The 20,488-nt window shown below is 52.3% G+C and overlaps 1 protein-coding gene across 6 annotated transcripts in view; it reads left to right on the top strand.

Moving 5' to 3' along the window:
- Positions 1-20,488, top strand: part of ADCYAP1R1 (ADCYAP receptor type I) — a 50,048-nt gene that overhangs the window by 17,620 nt on the left and 11,940 nt on the right. For all 6 annotated transcript variants that reach the window (XM_029077867.2, XM_029077866.2, XM_029077865.2 and 3 more), the window contains exons 5-14: positions 8,491-8,598; positions 10,057-10,092; positions 10,522-10,563; positions 11,370-11,479; positions 12,465-12,562; positions 14,178-14,310; positions 14,485-14,638; positions 16,149-16,209; positions 18,126-18,195; positions 19,077-19,168. In XM_029077867.2, the coding sequence (XP_028933700.1) occupies positions 8,491-8,598; positions 10,057-10,092; positions 10,522-10,563; positions 11,370-11,479; positions 12,465-12,562; positions 14,178-14,310; positions 14,485-14,638; positions 16,149-16,209; positions 18,126-18,195; positions 19,077-19,168 (904 nt within the window). The remainder of the gene's footprint in view (positions 1-8,490; positions 8,599-10,056; positions 10,093-10,521; positions 10,564-11,369; positions 11,480-12,464; positions 12,563-14,177; positions 14,311-14,484; positions 14,639-16,148; positions 16,210-18,125; positions 18,196-19,076; positions 19,169-20,488) is intronic.

The raw sequence follows: 20,488 nt of genomic DNA, 5'->3' as shown, positions 1-20,488 counted from the left end.
CTAAGACAGGATAAAACACAAGGCCAAATACGCCAAATAAAAACAAAATCTGGAGGGTGCTGGGACTAGATGAGAGGCTCAGAGTTCAAAGCCACATGCTCCCTCTCCTCGAGGGACTGTCAAGTCTGATGGAGAGACAGGCAGACACACACATATGCACTCACTCGGTGCCGAGTGCGTGGACAGAGAAGAAAAACCAGGTCCCTGCCCTCAAAGGGTTGATATATGCTGAGGGTGAAATCTGGTCTGGGGAAGAAAGCTCGAATTTTAGTGGTGGAGATCTGGCGTCAACCCCACACAAGATTTTATCCCGACCGTTCCCGGTGACCTCCAAGCAGGGAGGGGTGAAGGAGGGAGTGGAGGCTTGGGTCTGCTTAATCCGGGAAGGCTTCCTGGCAGAACAGGGCTGGGAGAAGTCGCACAAAAGTCAGCTGGACGATGTAGGAAGAGCGTGGAGAGCATCCCTGGGGCGGGGAAGGGCGATCGTCCGTTTGAGGGTGCGAAGCGTTCGAGGCGGCCGGGGATGGGAAGGGTGCGGGCTGCGCTCCGCCGTTCGGTGTGCGGGATGGGAGCTGTCGTTGCGCGGGCGGGGAGAGACCATTTTGCAGGCGCAGGCGCCGTGGAGGCAGGGCTAAGATGGAGTAGGGGTCTTCCCCGGGGCCGGGGGCTGGCCGGCGACCACCAAGGGGGTCCGCGGGTGGGGCTGAGGGGGCCGGGGTCGCCCCGGAGGAAGCCCCTTAACCCCTGCCTGCTGGCACTGGGGCTGCCGGAGAAAATGCCTTTTGGTGATGGTGGCTATGTGCGGGTGGCCCTCTTTTTTCCCCCAACCTAATCTCTCCCCCTATTCGTCTCCCTGCTCTTCTGCCATCCAGTTTATCCTGATTACCTCCGCCTTTGCGCTCCTCTGCCTCATTTTCCACTCTCCCCTCCTCTCTCCCGCTCTCTCCGCATCCCTCCCCCTCCTTCCCCTCGCTTAATTTTTCCACCGCTTCCCGTTCCCAGCTCCCTCCTCCCTTCTAAACACCTCTTGTTCCTCTCCCTTCCCCCCGCGATTTTCTTCATCCCTCTGAAACAGATGCAGGTTTTCCATGGAGGAAGGGATGGAGTGGGGGAGGATTCGCGCTAAGCCCAGGGAAGCCCCCCCCCCCTCAGGAAGTAGAGTACCCTTTTTGCGCATCACTCGATCAGTGGTATTTATTGAGCGCTTACTCTGTGCAGAGCACTGTACTGAGCGCTTGGGAGAGTATAGTACAACAGAATTAGCTGACACGGTCCCTGTCCCTAACGAGATTCCAGTTCAGCGGGGATTGGGAGAGAACTGCGGTACCCTGAGGAGTCCCGGGAGGGTTTCAAGGCGGAGGGAAAAGGGAAGAGGCTCCCGGTGGGCTGCCCGGAGGAGGCCGTGGAGTTATTCACCGGAGAAAGGACTCCTTGCTCCGCTCCCCAGACACCCCCGCCCCCCCAACGACCCTGCCCCATCAAGACCTCGCTGGCCAGATTGAAAGGAGCCCCTCCGAAGGCCTTGGTCTGGCCCCTTCCAAGACCTGCTTCCACTAGCCCTGCCGCGAAGAGAAATGTTTTCATTCATTTTCCTCCCGGGAGAGTCCAGGGTGGAAGAGCCAACTTGAGGATCCAGCTCGAGAATCAGCATGGCCCTGTGGAGGGGGACCCCTGGTCTGGGAGTCAGAGGACCTGGGTTCTACTCTAGCTCTGACACTTGTCTGCTATGTGACCTTGGACAAATCACTTAACCTTTCTGTTCTTCAGTTTGCTTTCTCTCTCTCTTACCTAAATTGTGAGCCCCAAATGGAACAGGGACTGTCTCTGACCTGATAATCTTGTAGCTATCCCATCGCTTAGAACACAGTAAGCTCTTAACCAATACCATTATTATTATTGGCAGCTGGAAAACTCCAAACCCATTCTTCCATTGACCCTCCATCCTCTGCCCGTGGTTTGATTATCCATTTGGTGGATTATCCACTCAGGAAAACTGTACATTGCCTTCTCTCTGAACTCTTCCTCCCCTTCTGGGGGGCTATGCACTGCTAGATGCATAAAAACTGGGTCTCCAGGTGTTTCAATAGTAATGGTCAGGGCTTGTTCTGGATGTAACTCTGGGATGACCACTGGAGTAGCTACGGAATACTTGCGCCATTCCCAATCACTGTCCCACAAGGGGCTCGTAGTCTGTCCAATCAATGAATTATTTTTTTATGGTATTTGTTAAGTGTTTACTGCTCACCAGGCACTGTACACAAAGCTGGAGTAAATAAAAGCTAATCAGGTTGGACACAGTCCAGGTGTCACAGGCTCACAGCCTGAAACCCCATTTTACAGATGAAGTAACGAGACATAAAGAATCAATCTATCAAGCAATCAATTATGTTTATTGAACACTTGCTATATGCAGAGCCCTGTACTAAATACTTGGGAAAGTACAGTACAACAGAATTGGCAGACGGGTTCCCTGCCCATGACAAGCTTACAGTCTAGAGGGAGAGACAGACAATAAGTTAAGTGACTTGCCCAACATCAAACAGAGACAAGTGATAGGGTTAGACCCCAAGTCCTTTTGACTCCCAGGCCTGTGCTCTAACCACCAAGCAACATGGCTTCTTTACTGAGCAATTACTGTGTGCAGAGTACCGTACTAAGCAATTGAGAGTACAACGAAACAGAGTTTATAGATACGATCCCTGCCCACAAGGAGCTTGCAGACTAGAAGGGGAGATACCCATTAATATAAATTACAGATGGGTGTGTACAAAAAAGAGAGTTGACTATCAAAGGGCAAAGTGCTTCCCCTTTCAGACTGAAGCTTGTTGTGGGCAGGGAATGTATCATCTCCCAACTCTGTTATATTATACTCGGCCAAACACTTATATAGTGCAGTGCACACAGTGCTCAATAAATATGATTGCTTGCTTAAGAGGATCTCAAGTGCAGAAATGAGGGCTTAGTCGGGGTTAGTCTTTTGCAGGATATGTGATTTCAGTAGGGTTTTGAAGATGGGAAGAGTGATGCTCTGTCAGATTTGAAAGGGGAGGAAGTTCCATGCCAGAGAGCTGACACGGGCAAGGGGTTGGCAGCGAGATAGCCAATATCGAGGTACAGTGATTAGGTCGGTAATAGAAGAGTGAAATGAGTGGGGCTGGTTTGTGTAGGAAATATGTGTCTTAGTTGCCTTGTCTTATGCTGTCGAATCGTCTTTAACCCGTAGCAACACCATGGATACATCTCTCCCAGAACGCCCCACTTCCAACTGCAACCATTCTGTTAGTGTATCCATAGTTTTCTTGGTAAAAATACAGAAGTGGTTTACCATTGCCTCCTTCTGTGCAGTAAACTTGAGTCGCCACCCTCCACTCTCTCCCATGCCGCTGCTGCCCGGCACAGGTGAGTTTTGACTTGTAGCAGATTGCCTGCCACTCGCTAGCCACTGCCCAAGCTGGGAATGGAATGGGTAGGACTCCGTTTGACTTTCCCTTCCGTAGTCCAGACTGGTAGAGTACTGGAACTCTCCAGGTGTGACTCTGAGAGGGTGCCTTAGTTACCTCGTCTGTAAAATGGGGGTGAAGACTGTGAGCCCCATGTGGAACATGGACTGTGTCCAATTGCATGTATCCACCCCAGCACTTCAACCGTATTTATTGAGCTCTTATTGTGTGCAGAGCACTGTACTAAGCCCTTAGTACAGTACCTGGCACATAGTAAGCAATTAAATACCAAAATTATTATTATTAATCTATTGGCAGCTCCTCAAGGGCAGGGACCCTATCTCCTCCCCACCCTGCCTGCCAGTTACCAGGCTAGGGCACCACTTACTAGGAGCCTCAGTGTTGATGGGAAGGAGAAGGAAGATGAGAGTGCATTTTGAGGTGTCTAATTTAGGGTGCTCCCGCTCTGGCCTAAGTGTCTGAACAAGCGAGAAGCAGCATGGCACAGATGATAGAGCTTGGTCCTGAGAGTCAGAAGGCCATGGGTTCTAATCCTGGCTCCTCCACTTGTCGACCATATGACCTCGGGCAAGTCACTTCACTTCTCGATGCCTCAGCTACCTCATCAGTAAAATGGGGATTGAGACTGTGTGATCCACGTGGGACGGGGACTGTGTCCAACCGATTTGCTAGTATCTAACCCAGTGCCTAATATAGTGCCTAGCACATAGTAAGCACTTCATAAATACCATTTAAAACAAAACAAGCTTGCTGTTTCTGGCCAGCCTGTAGGCCCCTACCAAGGGCTCTGGCTCCTGCCCCTGTTGCTGGGCCCTCCCTAAATGCAATATTGGTTTGAATAATTAATGACCCTGAAGCACAATTAAATGGAGCTGCCTAAATGGGGCTATCACATCCAACCTAAGCTCAATTAATAGAGACACCCTCAGGACTGCTCTCTGTAGTCTGCCGGTGGTCTGGACACAATCCAGGCCAAGAGTGGGAGCCCCCAAGATCCTCTGTGACTGGGGGAGGTGAGAGAACTCATGGGACGAGGTTGGGGAAAGAAAAGGTAAAAAGGTGGTTTTTGGAGAGCATGACTTTAATTCCATTCTCTCCAGTGCCACAGTAGGATTGGAGAAAAGTGAGTTGCCATTCATTCGATTGCATTTATTGAGTGCTTACTGTATGCAGAGCACTGTACTAAGCACTTAGAATGTACAGTTCGGCAACAGAGACAATCTGGTAGACCTGAACCCCTGGATGCCCTCCGCCTCCCCTTATCTGGCTTCTTCAGTCCTTCTCAGATAGGGCCCTCAGTCAGCAGTGAGGCATCGTAGTGGGCTAGGGGCTGGAGCCTGGGGTCGAGGAGAGGGAGACCCTCGCTGTTAATAATAATAATAATAATTGTAATATTTAAGTGCTTACTATGTGCCAGGCACTATACTAAGTACTGGAGTAGATACAAGATAATTGTGTCAAATACAGTCCCTGTCCAACCTAGGGCTCACACTCCCCATTTTACAGATGAGGTAACTGAGGCACAGAGAAGTGAAGTGATGTGCCCAAGGTCGCAGAGCCAGGATTAGAACCAGGTTCTCTGACTCTCAAGCAAATGCTCAGTCCTGCCTCCAAGCCCAGTCTGCTGTTTGACACTGGGCAAGTCCCTCAACCTCTTTTGGCCTCTATTTCCTGCTCTGGAAAATGGGGATGAGAACTCTGCTGTACCCAGATGATAGACTACGAGACTGTGTGCCAAGCAGAGTGCTAGGGACAGAGAGAGCGCGGAATAAGTGTCATTGAATATGCATGCTATGTACCTATTAAGAGATTCCAGCCCTTGCATGAAGTAAGACCACTCCAAGTCCCCACCTGGGGCTGGGGAGGGGAAAGTGCTTCTGGATTCTCTGGGGACCCCAGCCTCAAAGGGAACTTCAGAGAGGTGTTCCTAATTAATCAATCAGTCATATTTATTGGGTGCTTACTGTGTGCAGAGCCCTGCACCGAGCACTTGGAAGAGTACTACAAAGTTGGTAGATACAGTCTCTGCTCACAGTGAGCTTACAGTCTAGAAAGGGAGGCAGACAATAGGAGAAAGAAATTATGGATATGGACATAAGTGTTGGTGGGCCTGAGGGAGGGGTGAGGGAGGGGTGAATGAAGGGTGCAAGTCCAAATGTAAGGGTGAGACAGAAGTGAGTGGGAAAAGAGGAAATGAGGGCTTAGTCAGGGAAGGCCTCTTGGAGGACATATGTTTTTAATAAGACTTTGAAGGTGGAGAGTGAATGTCTGTTGGATAGGAAGAGGGAGGGCTTTCTTGGCCAGAGGCAGCAAAGGTCTGGCGGGCTGACTGGCTTCTGAAAAAAGATCAACCCTTTAGCATCAGTTTCCCCCACCCCGATCCCTGTTCATTCCCATACTTGGTGTGTCCCAGGCCGGGGCTTCCTTTCTCTTCCCTCTTGGTCTCCTGCTTCAAGCTTTTTGTCCAGGCTGCCTGATGCTTAGTCTCTGTTACAGAAATGACCGAGCTAAAAAGGGCTCATTCCTTTTGGCCTGCTGCTCTCCGCCTCCACCCCACCCCCAGACTTTATTTTTGGAAAATTCCCAAGATTAAAAGCAGGTGAGGACATGATCCCTCACAACCTCCCCAACCCTCCTAGGAATCATAGGTTCCCATTTCCTTCCCGTCCTTCTCATGGAGAAATGGATTTATTGGTCTTGGAAACATATAAAGTCTGAATCATCTGCTGTGTTAGGAGTTGGGCTGGCCAGCAGAGCCCTCAAGGGAATTGGGTACTTTGACGTTTGCCTGGCGAACAGCTGCTTGGCACGGCAGTGAGTCCCCTATTGATGCAGGTGAGGTTTGCTTGCTGGCCAACCCAGGCTGGTTTCCTTCAGGTTCTTATTTGCAAGGCTACATTAAAATGATTTGCACAGTGTCGCTTCACCTTCCTCCTATCCATAAATTCTTTCAGTTTCTGGCTCCCCCACTAGACTGTAAAATCCTCTGAGGGCAGGTACTAATTGTTATCTCCCACGCACTTAATATAGAGTTCTGCAGGTGTTAGGTGCTCAAGGAACAATGCAGGTCGATTGGTTGATCAGCTCAGGCCACATATCTCACACCAGTACCAGGAGTCTTGTCTCCTGAGCGAGTCTCAGACCTCTGCTCTATAGTAACCCGGCGTGATGATAATTCCATCCCTCCTCTCCTTCCTGCCAGGTAACAGGAGCACTGTGAGGATTACATAGTGAGGTCCTTGGAAGGATACAACCCCCAGCAAAATATTGCCGGCCAAGGGAATGGAATTGGACAACTTCTCTTCTTGCTGGACACATTCCCCCTTAACCTGGAGTTTGGCCGGTTTGGCCCTCCCTAAATCAGGGTCGAGTCTCCCTCTGTCTCTAGACCTCCCCTGGAAAATCCAGATGGGGGTAGCGCAGAAAGACAATTGAGCTGAGAGTCAGAAAACCCAGCTTCTAGCCCTAACTTTGCCCTGGTTGCTGTGCTGCCTTAGGCCTGTCCCTTAACCTCTCGGAGCCTCATTTTCCTCCTCTGTACAATAAGGGTATGAGTCCCTCTTAGTCTGGGGGGCCTGTGGGGGGACAGGTACTGTGTCTGAACTGATTCTCCAGTATCTGCCTCAGCACTCAGCACTGTGCTTGGCCCAGAGTGAGAGCTTGGTAAATCTCAAAACAATTGTTAGAATTTATCATTAACTGCTTGGGTCAGGTGGTTTTTCCCTGTCCTGCACAGTGAGTATAGGAGATGCCTGGGACACTGAGGTCCTGGACAAGATGGAGATGGAGTAGTCTGCCCATGTCACTCGTCTCCACGTCTGACCCCATAGCATCTCAGAGCTCAGAGACTCTCTTCTGTGATTCTTCGACGAACGTGACCTCATATCAGTGACCTCTCCTCTGTGACACCTCTTGGGAAGCGTGACTTTGTAGCTATGACCTTTCCTCTGCTGTGACTCATCTTGATGAGCGTGACCTTGTAGCTATGGCCTTTCCTACACTGTGACTTCTCTCGGTGATCGTGACCTTATAGCCACGGCCTTTTCTCCGCTGTGACTCCTCTCGGCGAGCGTGACCTTAAAGTGATGCATACATCACAGTATGAAGAGCTGCCAGGGCAGTGGGGATAGGATCGAAATTGAGAAACTAAGTGGGAGCATGTGTGAGTTGCGATTTGAAATGCTTACATGTTCCACACCAGTACACAAGAGGTGGCCTGGTACAGCTCTCTGCACACAGCAGACAACTACTGGGTTCTGTAGTACAGTGTTCTGCATATAGTAGGTGACCGGTACAATGCTCTGCACACTTTGGTACCTGGTGCAGTGGTGTGCATATAGCTGGCCCTTGGTACGGTGCTCTGCGTGCATAAGATGAGTAATACAGTGCTCTGAATATAGTAGGTGCTCGTTTAAGTGCTCCATATAGAAGTATTGGGTTCCATGCACTAAGTAAAGGTCCACTTCCCCACTCTCCACACAGTAGGCACCGTGGTACGGCACTCTGCACATAGTAGATGACTGGTATACTGTTCCGTGCACACGGTAGATGCGTCATCTGTATTTCTGGTGGTGATAACAGTGTATTAAAATGAAAACTGGGGTCTCCCACGCCTTCCTTGGCAGTGGCAGGGGCAAGAGATGGATGTGGAAGCGGGAGACTCTGACTCGAGGGAGAATGATGAGATGCCCGCACCTGGATGCAGGCCCCTGCCGATACCATCCAGCTCCCTACACCACAGGCTGCAGAGAACCGCACTAGCATTGACCGACGGAAGAGCCAGGGCCACCCTGGGGTGGGTTGGTCCTGCTAGCTTCTTTGTATGAATGTCCTCAGCCAGAAGTCACACCCCCCCCCATATGGGTGTTTAGTTCTTGCTGGATGGGTGGCTCAGTGGGTGGGGGTAGGTGAACTCTGGGCTACCAGCCAGACCGTGGGCACCGGAACATCCTGGGATTGGCCGGGGATCCTGAGGAAACAGTTGGGAGGCCAGGCCTTCCTCCCCAGCCCCTCTCTGGGCCCCCCGCAGGTTGCCCTGGCATGTGGGACAACATCACCTGCTGGAAGCCAGCTGGAGTGGGCGAGATGGTCATCGTAAGCTGCCCTGCGCTCTTCAGGATCGTCAATTCGGAGGAAGGTAAAACCGCCCCCACCCCAACTCCCACTTGATGAGCTTGCATCACCCCCCAGTGCTTGGTACAGTTTCTGGCCCATAGTAAGCGCTTAAGAAATACATTTTTTAAAAAAAAAAGCAGGAGAAACGGTTGGTCCGGGGGGGCGGGGGCCTGTCCGCTTTCCGCAGCTCCAGCCCAATGCTGCCACCTGCTGGCCGCAGGGGGTTCGGCGAGTTCGCTCCGTGGGTCCTGTCCTCGTTTCTTCGGGGGAGTCAAAAACGCGGGAGCCTTTCCTACACAAACCCCGCCACTCCGAAAAGGGGAATCAACGAACGGCAAATCCCAGGGTATTCTCTGGGAGCAACCTTTGGGATAATCAAGTTAACTCGTCTCTGGGGTCCATCTGGAGTCCATGCGGAGAAGAAGCATGGCACATAGTAACAAGCAGCGTGGCACAGTGGATTGAGAACAAGTGCCTGGGAGTCCGAAGGTTATGGGTTCTAATCCCGGATCCTCCACATGTCTGCTGAGTGACCCTGGGCATGTCATTTCACTTCTCTGTGCCTCAGCTGTATAATGGAGATTGAGACCGTGAGCCCCACTTGGGACAGGGAACGGGTCCCACCCAATTTGCTTGTATCCATCCCGGCCCTTAATATAGTTTTTAGCACATAGTAAGTACTTAACAAATACCAGAATTATTATCCGTCAAGGACCATCATCAACCCCCGGGAAACCCACTCCCCGGTCAGGCTCCCAAGATTCTGCCTTCAACGGGGGATTCAGAACGATACTGGGAGGAACAGTACGCTAGTTAACGTCCCGGACACACCATCCAACCACCCCTTGGGTGACCCCCCCCCCCCAGTGACCCAGCACGGACTATTCAACACTCCTGACTCTCCCCCTCCATACCTGACTTTCCCCCAGTGACTCTGTCCAGATCATTCAACACCCTTGACTCTCTTCTCTCCAACCCTGACTCTCCCTTAGTGGTCCGTATTGGGTCACTAAGGGAGAGTCAGGGTTGGAGAGAAGAGAGTCAAGTCAACCCAATACGGACCACCCAACACTCCCGACTCCACATCCAACCTGATCTCAGCTCTTATCGTAGCCCGCCTTGACTCCCGCATCAGCCTCCACGCTGTCTGCCTCCACACATTTCCTTCCTTCCACAACCCTCGGGCTCCAGAACGGTGCTGGGTCCAGGAGCCGGGGCTAGCAGGGGAAGGGTGCAGAAGGTCTCACCAGCCTGGAACTTAACTTGAGTCCCCCAACCTTCGCCCTGCTGCTGGGACGCTTTTCATGTTGAGTCCCACCTGGCTTGGGCCGGTGGAAACAGAGCCCAGCCAGGCCGGGGAATGGGAGTGGTGCAGGCAATAGCCTCACTCGTTCGTGAGAAAGGCTAGGGGACAGAGAGCGAGGACGGTTCCGCCAGAAGCAGCGGGCGAGTCTTATCTGCAACCCTATTTGTGTTTCAGGATGGGGCGTGGACACCTTCAGCCAGACGCACTTGGGTAAGTGGCGGCTGTCAGCCGTCTGCCCCGCCCCCGACTGACTCGGCCCCACCCCTTCTTGGCCCCATTGCTCTCTTTGGGCTGAGCTCTCTGCCCCTGCCCCTGTTTCGGCCACGCTCCTTCTGCAGGCCTCGCCCCCTGTCTCTCCTTCCTAGGTCTGCTGGGCCGGGTTCTCTGTCCGTCCCCTGCGGCCCGGGGGGTTCGCAGCCTAACCCACCCAGGCAGAGGGGCCTGAGACGGGTCCTGGGCAGGGCCCCGCCCCTCCCAGAATCCCCCCTCCCATTCCCAGATCTCCCCGGGTCTCCCCCTCCCCTTTCCTGCCCCTGCCATTATGCTTCCATACGGTTGGGGTGGGTGGGGGGCAAGACTCGTTTATTCCCCCCATGACCGAGGCCATCCACTCCGCTCGGGTGTTTCCGTGCTATGCAGGCGACTTCGAATCCGAAGACAACCTGAGCCCAGATTCGTCGGGTAAGCAGAGATGTTGTGGTTCTGAACCAGGTTCTCTCCTCTCCTGGCCGAGTTGCGGGCCCAGCAATGCCCCCAGACCCTCCTCGGGATTCGCTGGCTCTCACAGCTGGTGCTCAGACCCACAGTCAAATCCCTGGTGCCACCCAAGACCCCTGCTATGCCCCAGAAGCCCATGCCGTGTCCAGGACCAGAGCCCACCCCATCCTGGGGATGGAACTCCAGCACCTCACTCCCAAGCCCCTTCAGGGAGAAGGAGCCCCAGCGCCTATTTGCCCCCTTCCCCTTTGAGAGATGGAGCCCCAACCCCACCCACCCTCCGGGAAGGGGTGTCCCAGCCCCCATCTCCTTCCCTTCCAGGTGGGCTCCCAGCCCCCTAACCCTCTGTCCCTTCCCTAGGCCGAGGCCTAGGGAAAAATCAGGTCAAGTGACGGGGTAGATGGCAGAGAGGCATGTGTGTCGTGGGGAATTCTCTGTCAGAGAGAGAAGCTCGAAAACCTTGGGATTGCAAGAAGTGTGCCTGATAGAGCTAGGAGGGACCATGGGGTTATTGGATCCAGCCCCCTGCTTCCAGGTGGGGAAAGGACTATCCTATCAGAGCAGGCAGACTCAGATCCCAACCATCTCCTGGAACAGCCACTGCTCTGTCTGACTTCCCCTGCCCCGAAGACAAACCCTTACCTCTGGGAAGTTCCTTCTTCTGTCTAACCTTCCTCTGGCTGCTGCAGTGGAGCCCCATCTGGCCCTATTCCTCTTCCTCAAGTGTCCCGGCGGCCAGCTGGGTCCCTGACCCTGTCCCTCTCCCACAGACATGGGGCTCGTCAGCAGGAACTGCACTGATGAAGGCTGGTCCGAACCTTTCCCACACTACTTTGATGCCTGCGGCTTCGACGTCAATGAAACAGAATCGGAAAATCAGGTGGGATTTATTTAATCTCTGTGGGTATTGAGCAATCGCATTGCACTCCACACTGTGCCAAGCCTGGGATCAATTCAGAATACCCAGTCACCCATGGAGTTTGCAGTCTGAGAGAGAGGGAGGGCACAGATTTTATCCCCATTGTATAGGTGAGGAATCTGACATCAAGAGAGGTTGAGTGAGTTGACCAGGGTTGCACAGCAGGCCGGGATCAAGGTTCTAATCCTGGCTTTACCACTTTTCCACTGTGCGACCTTGGGCAAATCACTCCTCATCTGTCAAGTGGGTATTGAGTACCTATTCTCCCTCCTATTTAGGCTGTAAGACCCATGTGGAAAAGGGGTTGGTTCTGACCTGATTATCTTGTATCTACCCCAGTGCTTAGTAAAGTGTTTGGCACATATTGCTTAACCAATATTATTATTATTCTTATCAGAACTATTAGTTGTACTCAGATCTTATGATCACTCACCCCATTCTCTTACCACTATGCCACATGTCCCCACCCGGATCACAGAAAACTGGACATTAAGACACCGCCCCACACCTCCTGCTCCTTCTCCATTGTGGGTCTGAGAGATTTCCAATCAATCAACCAGTCATATATATAGAACACATTCTGTGTGCGGAGCACTGGACTTTAACGAGCACTTGGGAGAGTACAGTACAACAGAGTTGGTAGACATGTTCCTGCCCCCAAACTCCCCAAGGCCAAGCTGAGCCTGGGCTCCAAATGGTGTCTCAGGGGAGGAGGTAGGGAATTCAGGTCATGTAGACCTGAAGGGAGAACCTAGAGGATGGAGAACTGTGACCAGAGTCTGGGCCAGCCTTTCCCATGTTGAGCCCTAGACTTGTGCCTGGTCGGGGCAGCCAAGGTCAGGGAGAATGCCAGTGGGGCAATGGGGAATCTGGTGTGGACACAAGTTATGGGGGGAGGCTGGGCCACAGCTCTGCGCTTGTCCAGTGACCCGCCTCTCGCTTCCAGGATTACTACTACCTGTCTGTCAAGGCGCTGTACACTGTGGGCTACAGCACGTCCCTCGTGTCCCTCACCACCGCCATGGTCATCCTATGCCGCTTCCGGTGAGCCTGCGCCCACGTGGACCAGTCCCTCAGACAGCCATTCCCGCAGTCTGTCTCTCACAGGGGCTCTGGGGTGCTGGGAGGAACTGTGTACTAGTCACCCTTGTGGTTAAGAATAGACCATCCAACATCCCTGATTCTCCTCTTTCCATCCCTGACTCTGCCCCATTGACCCCATACCTTTGACTGCCCCCTTTCCATCCCTCACACTCCCCCAGTGACCCAGCACGGACCAGCCAACATTCCTGAATCTTCCCAGTCAGTCCATGGCTCCTCCAATAATCCAGAAATGGACACTAGTCCCTGGATCTCCCCAACCCTCTCTAAACTTGCCGTTGACTGCATGAGTCCCTGTGGGGATGGATTGCCTGCTGATGGGGAAGGAGGGACCAGCTCCTCCTGCCCAACTCTTGGAAGAAACCAGGCAATGGAAAGAGTGGAAATCTGGTGGCAGACCTGAAATGAATGGATTTTCCTCGTCCTCTTGCTTGTGAATCCATCCACGAGACCTGCAGCCAACCAATCTTTGTTCTTTAATGACCCAGAACTGCTGGTTCATTGCTACTGAAGGTCGCTCAGATGGGCTTTCTCCATGCCCCCCAGGCACTAACAAAATGATCTCTTCCACTTGCCTTGCAATTTGATTACCCTTTCAACCTCCAACGTCTCCTTTCATCCTCACAACATTCCTGGGAGGAAGAGGGAGGGATGATTTTCTTTATTTGTAGAAATGAAGAACCTGAGGTGTCAGAAGCAGTTTAGAGGCTTGCCTGAGGTCACAGAGACTGCCAAGTCAGAATGGAACCCTGGTCTCCTGCCTCCCAGGCTTGCTGCCTCTCAGGGTAGACGTGTCCATCAGTCAGGTGATATTTTGTTGAGCAGCCAGCAGCAGGCACCCAGGGTCATTCAGGAGGCAGAAGCACCAGTCTTTGACTGGACCTGTGCCCCAGGCCCTAGAGAGTTGATTCCACTCTCCCCCTGCTCCATCCCCTTGAGCTTCCCCCTTCTTTCTGACCCCTCCCACCTTTCATCTTCCCTCCTCCCATTCATCCTCTTTCACTCTCAGTATCAATTAATGGGATCTGGTTGTAGTCAGAGAGGTAAGGTAGGATGGGACAAGCTGATGGAGTGATTTAAAGCCGATGGGGAGGAGTTTCTCTTTGAATCAGACGTGGATGGGCAGTCATGAGGAGTGAGGAAATATGGATTGAACGTTTTTGTAGAAAAATGATCTAGACAGCAGAATGAAGTATGGACTGAAATGAAAAGAGACAGGAGGCAGAGAGGTCAGCAAGGAGGTTGATACAGTAGTCAAGGCAGAATATAAGTGCTTTGATCAGTGTAATAGCAATTTGGAGGGAAAGAAAAGGGAGGATTTTAGTGATGTCGTGAACACAGAACTAACAGGATGTGATGAAAGATCGAATACGTGGGTTGACTGAGAGCACTCGGTCGAGAATAATTCTGGGTTATGCGCTTTTGAGTCAGGGAGGATGGTGGTGCTGTCTATAGTGATGGGAAAGTCATGGGGAGGACAGAGTGGGAAGATGAGTTCTTTTCCACCCCCTCCCCCTCACAGCTTCCCTTGGCTCATCCTCCCCCTGCTCTTTCCCAGGAAACTTCACTGCACCCGAAACTTCATCCACATGAATCTCTTCGTCTCCTTCATCCTGCGAGCCATCTCTGTCTTCATCAAGGACGGGATCCTGTACGCGGAGCAAAATAGCAATCACTGCTTCGTCTCCACAGTGCGTTCCCCCCTGGCGGGTTCCCCGGCTCAGCCCCTTCCCCTATCCCTGGTCCACTTCCTCCTGTGATCCCTGGCCCAGTCGGACCCCTGACCTCGTCATGGCCTCCCCCCACCCTTCGTCCCCCAGGGCAGCATGGGTCACCCCTGCTGGTGTCCGTGTCCATTTGTCCAGGTGGAGTGCAAGGCTGTAATGGTTTTCTTTCACTACTGCGTCATGTCCAACTACTTCTGGCTCTTCATCGAGGGACTGTACCTCTTCACTCTGCTGGTGGAGACCTTCTTCCCTGAGCGCAGATACTTCTACTGGTACACCGTCATCGGTTGGGGTAGGCCGCCGCTGCTGGGAGGCAGGGTGGGACGGAGTGGCTTGTGAGGGATAGGGGATGGGGAGAGGGGAGTTGGGATGGGAGGGAACTGGCTTCTGGGGGAGGAATTGAGAAGGGGAGGAAGAGGGCTGGGGTGGGAAAAGAAAAGGGAGATCAATTAGATCCTTGAGGGCAGGGATGATTTTCTTTTAATGGTATTTATTAAGTGCTTACTATATGTCCAGCAAGCTGGGGTAGATACAAGTTACAAGCAAGCAAGCTGGGGTAGAGAAGCAGCGTGGCTCAGTGGAAAGAGCACGGGCTTTGGAGTCAGAGGTCATGGGTTCAAATCCCGGCTCGGCCACTTGTCAGCTGTGTGACTTTGGGCAAGTCACTTAACTTCTCGGTGCCTCAGTTATCTCATCTGTAAAATGGGGATTAAGACTGTGAGCCCCACGTGGGACAATCTGATTCCCCTGTGTCAACCCCAGCGCTTAGAACAGTGCTCGGCACATGGTAAGCGCTTAACAAATACCAACATTATTATTATTATACAAGTTAACCAGGTTGGACATAGTCCCGCTCCCACATGGGGCTCACGGTCTAAGTCGGAGGGAGGAGAATTTAATATCCATTTTAAAGATGAGATAACTGAGGCAGAGAATTTAAGTGACTTGCCCAAGGTCACACTGAAGGCAAGTGGCAGAGCTAGGATTAGAATCCAGGGCCTGGGACTTTCAGGCCTGTGCTCTATCCGCTACGGCATGCTGCATTCATCATCATCAACAGTATTTAGTGAGTGCTTACTATGTGTGGAGCATTATACTAAGCTTTTGGGAGAGTACAACAGAGTTGATAGACACATTCTCTGCCCACAATGAGCTTACAGTCTAGAGGGGCAGACAGACATTAATATAAATAACTAATTTATAATCTATAATGTATAAGCATGTTTGAAAGACATAAGCATGCTTCCATTTTACTCCCCCAGCGCTTAGTTCAAAGCTCTTCACACAGTAAGCCCACAGTAAATATTACTGATTGATCAACTGAGTGAGCCACAGGAGGGACAGAAGTATGGGAAGGGATCCAGTGCATCTACTGGGTTCAAAGTCCAGCACTGAGGGCTTGGCGGGATACATCAGAATCAAGGCACATGATTTCTGCCTTCAAGGAGCTTGCAATTGAACTGGGGAAGCGGACAGTCACAAATGATTTCCAGGCAGAAGAAAGGGGAGGGAGAACCCAGCTAGAGTAGGGGGTCCCAGGGTGGACTGGCTGTCAGAAATCACATGTCCACATTTGGTCCTAGATGCGCAGGAAGCAGTACCAGGGCTGGGGATTGGTTGGGGAAAGCCTCCTTGAGGAGCTGGGCTTTCAGGAGGCTTTGAATATGAGATCTGTGTCCAGGGAATCTCCAGAAGCTCCAGGAAAGGGACCGAAAGTGGAATTGGGGTGAATGGGGTCTGTGTTGAGGGAAGACGTGGGCTGGGGGAGTTGATGTCATGGACTTTCTGTTTCTTATCTCCAGGGACCCCGACCATCTGCGTGACTGTGTGGGCAGTCCTGAGGCTCCACTTTGATGATACTGGGTGCGTACCCCCCACGTCTAGACCCCACCCTCTGGACCCCAGCCCCCAGCCGTCCATTTTCCAGCCTGGCACATGTCCTCTTTCCCCCTCCATTCCTTGGGACATGCCGCTCTCCAGGCCCAGAGAGGTCTGGTGACTTGGAGTCCTCCAAGCCTGAGTCCCTGCCGGGATCTGAACCCAGGCCCCCTTCCCGCTGTTTCCTTTCTCTCCTCTCAGCTCCCTTCTTTGCCTCGTCTAGACTGAAAGCTCTTCATGGGCAGGGAGCGGGTGTATCCTTTTGGTTATATTGTACTCTCCCAAGTGCACAGTAAAGTACCCTGCAAATAGTAAGCACTCAATAAATAATACTGATTGAATGATTGGGCTAGGGTTGGTCAAGACACCATCCAAACCAGAGCTGAGTAGGGCTGCCTATTCATCAACTTGCCCATCATGCAGCCTTCCTTCCATCAATCAACATTTGGTCCTTTCCGAGTGCCAATCATTGTACTGAGAGCTTGGGCGAGTATAACAGAAGCAACATAGTCTGTGCTCTCAAGGGGCACACACACACGCAAGCACATTTTCATGTACACACACACCCACACACACACCCACACATTTACGTACACCCAAGCACTTTCCCCTTTCCAGTTTCCAGATGCCCCAGAAAAAAACACAACTGTCATATGTCCCAATCCCTTTTCCAGTCAACACTGCCTTCCTGCCCCCGGCCCTTTTCCCACCTGCCTCTTCCAGGAAGTCTTGTTTTTATGGTATTTGTTAAACACTTACTATGTGCCAAGCACTGAACTAAGTCTGCAGTAGATGGAAATGAATCAGATTGGACACAATCTATGATCCCACATGGGGATCACAGTCTCCATCCCATTTTACAAATGAGATAACTGAGGCACAGAGAAATTAAAGTGGTTTGCCCAAGGTCACACAGCAGATAAGTGGCGGAGCTGGAATTAGAACACAAGTCCTTTGGTCTCCCAGACCTTCTTTGACAGGGCAGAATTTGGGGGACTGAGAGAATCAGAACCCCTTCAGGCACCCCTTCGGGCAATGCCATGGCTCATGGTGGGGGGTGGGGGGGGAGAGCGGCCGGTCTTGGGAGCACTGAGGAGGGGCTTGAGGGTCTCAGAACCAGCCCTCAGGAATCACTCCCGACCCTTTCCCACTCAGATCTGTAATAACGCCTACTCTCTTTGTGTCTGTCTCTGTTTCTGGAGTTGACTGTCTCTCTGTCTCTACCCTCTCTGTGTCTCTGTCTCTGTCGCTTCCTGTCTCTCCTCTTTCTTGGTCTCTTGGACTCTTCGACTCTTGACTTCTCTCTCTAATTCTGACTCTTTCTCTGGATGTGCCTTTCTCTCTGCTTCGTGGTTGCTCCTCTCTCTTTGCCTCTCTGTCTTTTTCTCCCTGTCGCTGTATTGCTCTTGGTCTTTTCCATCTCTGTGGCTGCCTGTGCCTTTCTTCCTGCCTCTAAATTTCTCTTGGTCTCGCCTATCTTTGTGTCTCTCTGTGTTTTTCTCTCTCTCTAACTCTTCTCTCTGTCTCTCTGCTTGTTTCCTCGCTCTGTGTTGCCCTCTCGGTCTCTGTCTCTCCCTTCTTTGTGTATCTCTACCTATCTATGTCTCTCCCATTTTTGGATTTCTCTGTCTGTCTCTGTCGGTCTTTCTGCCTGTCATGTTCTGTCTCTGTGTTTTGCTGTCTTTGTGTTTCTATGTTTCTCCCCGCTCTGTCGATATCTGTGTGTATCTGCCTCTCCCTTCTCTGTGTGTCTGTGTTTCTCCCCCCTTTGTTGGTGTCTGTGAATGTCTGTCTCTCCCCTCTCCATGTCTGTGGTTTTACTCCACCTTGGTTGGTCTCTGTGGGTGTCTGTCTCCCCCCTCTCTGTGTCTTTCTGTCTCTGTGTCTCTCCCTCGGTCCAGCTGCTGGGACATGAATGACAACACTGCGCTGTGGTGGGTGATTAAGGGTCCTGTGGTCGGCTCCATAATGGTACGTCCCATTCCTGGGAGAAGTGAGAGGGTGGCCACCTGGAGTCCAAACCACCCTCGACCCTGGGTTCTCCATGGTTGTAATTACCCTCCAGAGCTTTTTTCCAGCTCTCCAGATGAGTGCTGGGACTGAGTGCTCGGACCCTCTTTTTTCCTGCCCTAACCCCCGCACACCCACTAGCCCTTCGCCCAGGTCAGGAATCCTGTGACCCACAGTATGGTTGAGTCTTACACTTACAGTGCCAGAGAGACCCCGACCCTCAGCCCTGGTCAGAAGGGCTGTAATCTGTGTGTGGGAAGGCCATGTTGAGAGTCCTTTGGATACATGCCCTCTGAGCCCATCAACACAAAGTTGTGGGGGGGGGGGGGGTCCTTCTCTGGCCTTGTGGGTGAGTGGCTCAGACTCCAGTGGTGAAGAGGGGAGAGCTGTGTTCCACTGCCAGCCGGAGTTGTGCTGGCAGTAGCAGTGAGGGTCCACACTGAGCCATCCCCACTGTCCTGCCCAGTGGCCCACACTGCACACAACAGGTAGGGCACCAGATGCTGCCTGTGGTCACAGCACAGGACAGCTTTGAGACTCAGGGGTGCTGTGTGCCCTCCCCCCGATCCCGCCAGGCCTCACTCACTCTCACAGTACCCTAGTGTGGGTTGGGTTGGGGGAGTCTTATCCACTGTCTAGGGGAAAAGAGTAGTAATTACTGAAATGTAGAAAGCACCAAAATCCAACCCCCTTGCCCCCCTGCCCTGGCCACCTTCTCTGGCAGAAATAACTACTTGCCCTTGGACTAGTGGAGGTGGATGGTGGATTGGGTGAGCTGCTTCTGGGGAGGAACCAAGGCAGGGGTAAGTGTTACTTCAGCTTTCACTCCCCTTTGTCCCCAGATCAACTTCGTGCTCTTCATCGGTATCATTGTTATCCTGGTGCAGAAGCTGCAGTCTCCAGATATCGGTGGCAATGAGTCCAGCATTTATTTGTGAGTACTCTCTTGGCAGTACGCTCTTGTGAATCCGCTGATGTGCGCGTGCTCTTGTAAGTACGTTGTTGTGGTTGCGCTATTGTGAGTACGCAGTGGTGAACACCCTCTTGTATGTTGTTGTCAAGCAAGGCAGTGCTGCATGCAGGCTCACCTATGCACATCGGAGAAATGGTCGCTGGCACAGGCCCAATGGGCTCCTTTGGCTGTTCCCCAAAACCCATCCATCAGAACTGCAACAGTGATTGCAGTGTGGATTCAGCGCTTACTATGTACCAAGCACTATGCCGAACTGTGGGGCGGATTAAGGATAATCAGATTGGACACAGTTCCTATTCCCTAGGGGGCTCCCAGTCTGAGGGAGAGCAGGGAATGTAGCTCTGTTGTACAGCAGAGGGAACTGAGGCCCAGAGTGAATGAGTGACTTGCCTTAGATTACCCAGCAAGCCAGGAGCAGAATCGGGACTCAAACATGGGTCTCATGACTCCCAACTCCTTGCTCGCTCATTCATTCAGTCGTATTTCATTCACTCTTATTTATTAAGCGCTTACTGTGTGCAGAGCACTGTACCAAGCTCTTGGGAGAGTACAATATAACTATGAACAGACACATTCCCTGCCTAAAACGAGCTTACCATCCAGAAGGGGACAAAAAGGGGGACAGTCTGGGGGGACTATTGGCCTACGTCGCCTCCTGTTCTTAATTGTGACTCACAATCTGCGGTCAGGAAGCAGGGGGTGGTCAAAGGGCCCCCTGGCCCGAGATGTGCAGCGTGACCGGTAGGACCCCGGTACAGCTGATGCCTACTCCTTCCCTTTGGTCAGTTGGGGGTGGGGCCACAGGATCTCAGCCGCAGAGATCTCAGCAGGGTAGAAGTGCTGGACAGGAGAGGAATCCCATCCAAGACATCTGGAGGAGGTAGGGGCTCAAGACTATCCTCCCCCACTCCACTCCGGGTGTTGGGCGGAGAGCATTCTCCTCACCCCTTTCTCTGGGAATGAGCCAGGGTTGGAATTGAGCCGCTCTTTTTCCTATGTATATAGTGAGCCAAGAAACATTATTTTCCAGTTTCGATGGCTGCCGTTGTTTCTTTTCCGTATTGATTTGCACCTGTGCATTGGGCAGTTACACACACACACACGCACACATACACACACACATCATTGTCTCTGCACTGGAATCCAGATTGGGAAGGGGAGGGGTGACATCGCTGGCAGGGTGGAGCAGGGGGAGGAGGCTGGGAGGATTGAGCAAGCAGCAGGCAGAGGGTCTGTCCTGAAACCTGTCCAGTGAGGTGCAGCTGTCAGTGAGACATCCAG

Source organism: Ornithorhynchus anatinus, chromosome 13 (assembly GCF_004115215.2).
Source record: "Ornithorhynchus anatinus isolate Pmale09 chromosome 13, mOrnAna1.pri.v4, whole genome shotgun sequence".
Classification (NCBI taxonomy): Eukaryota; Metazoa; Chordata; class Mammalia; order Monotremata; family Ornithorhynchidae; genus Ornithorhynchus; species Ornithorhynchus anatinus.
The sequence above is the reverse complement of the archived record's forward strand: the minus strand, read 5'-3'. Positions and strand labels throughout refer to the sequence as shown.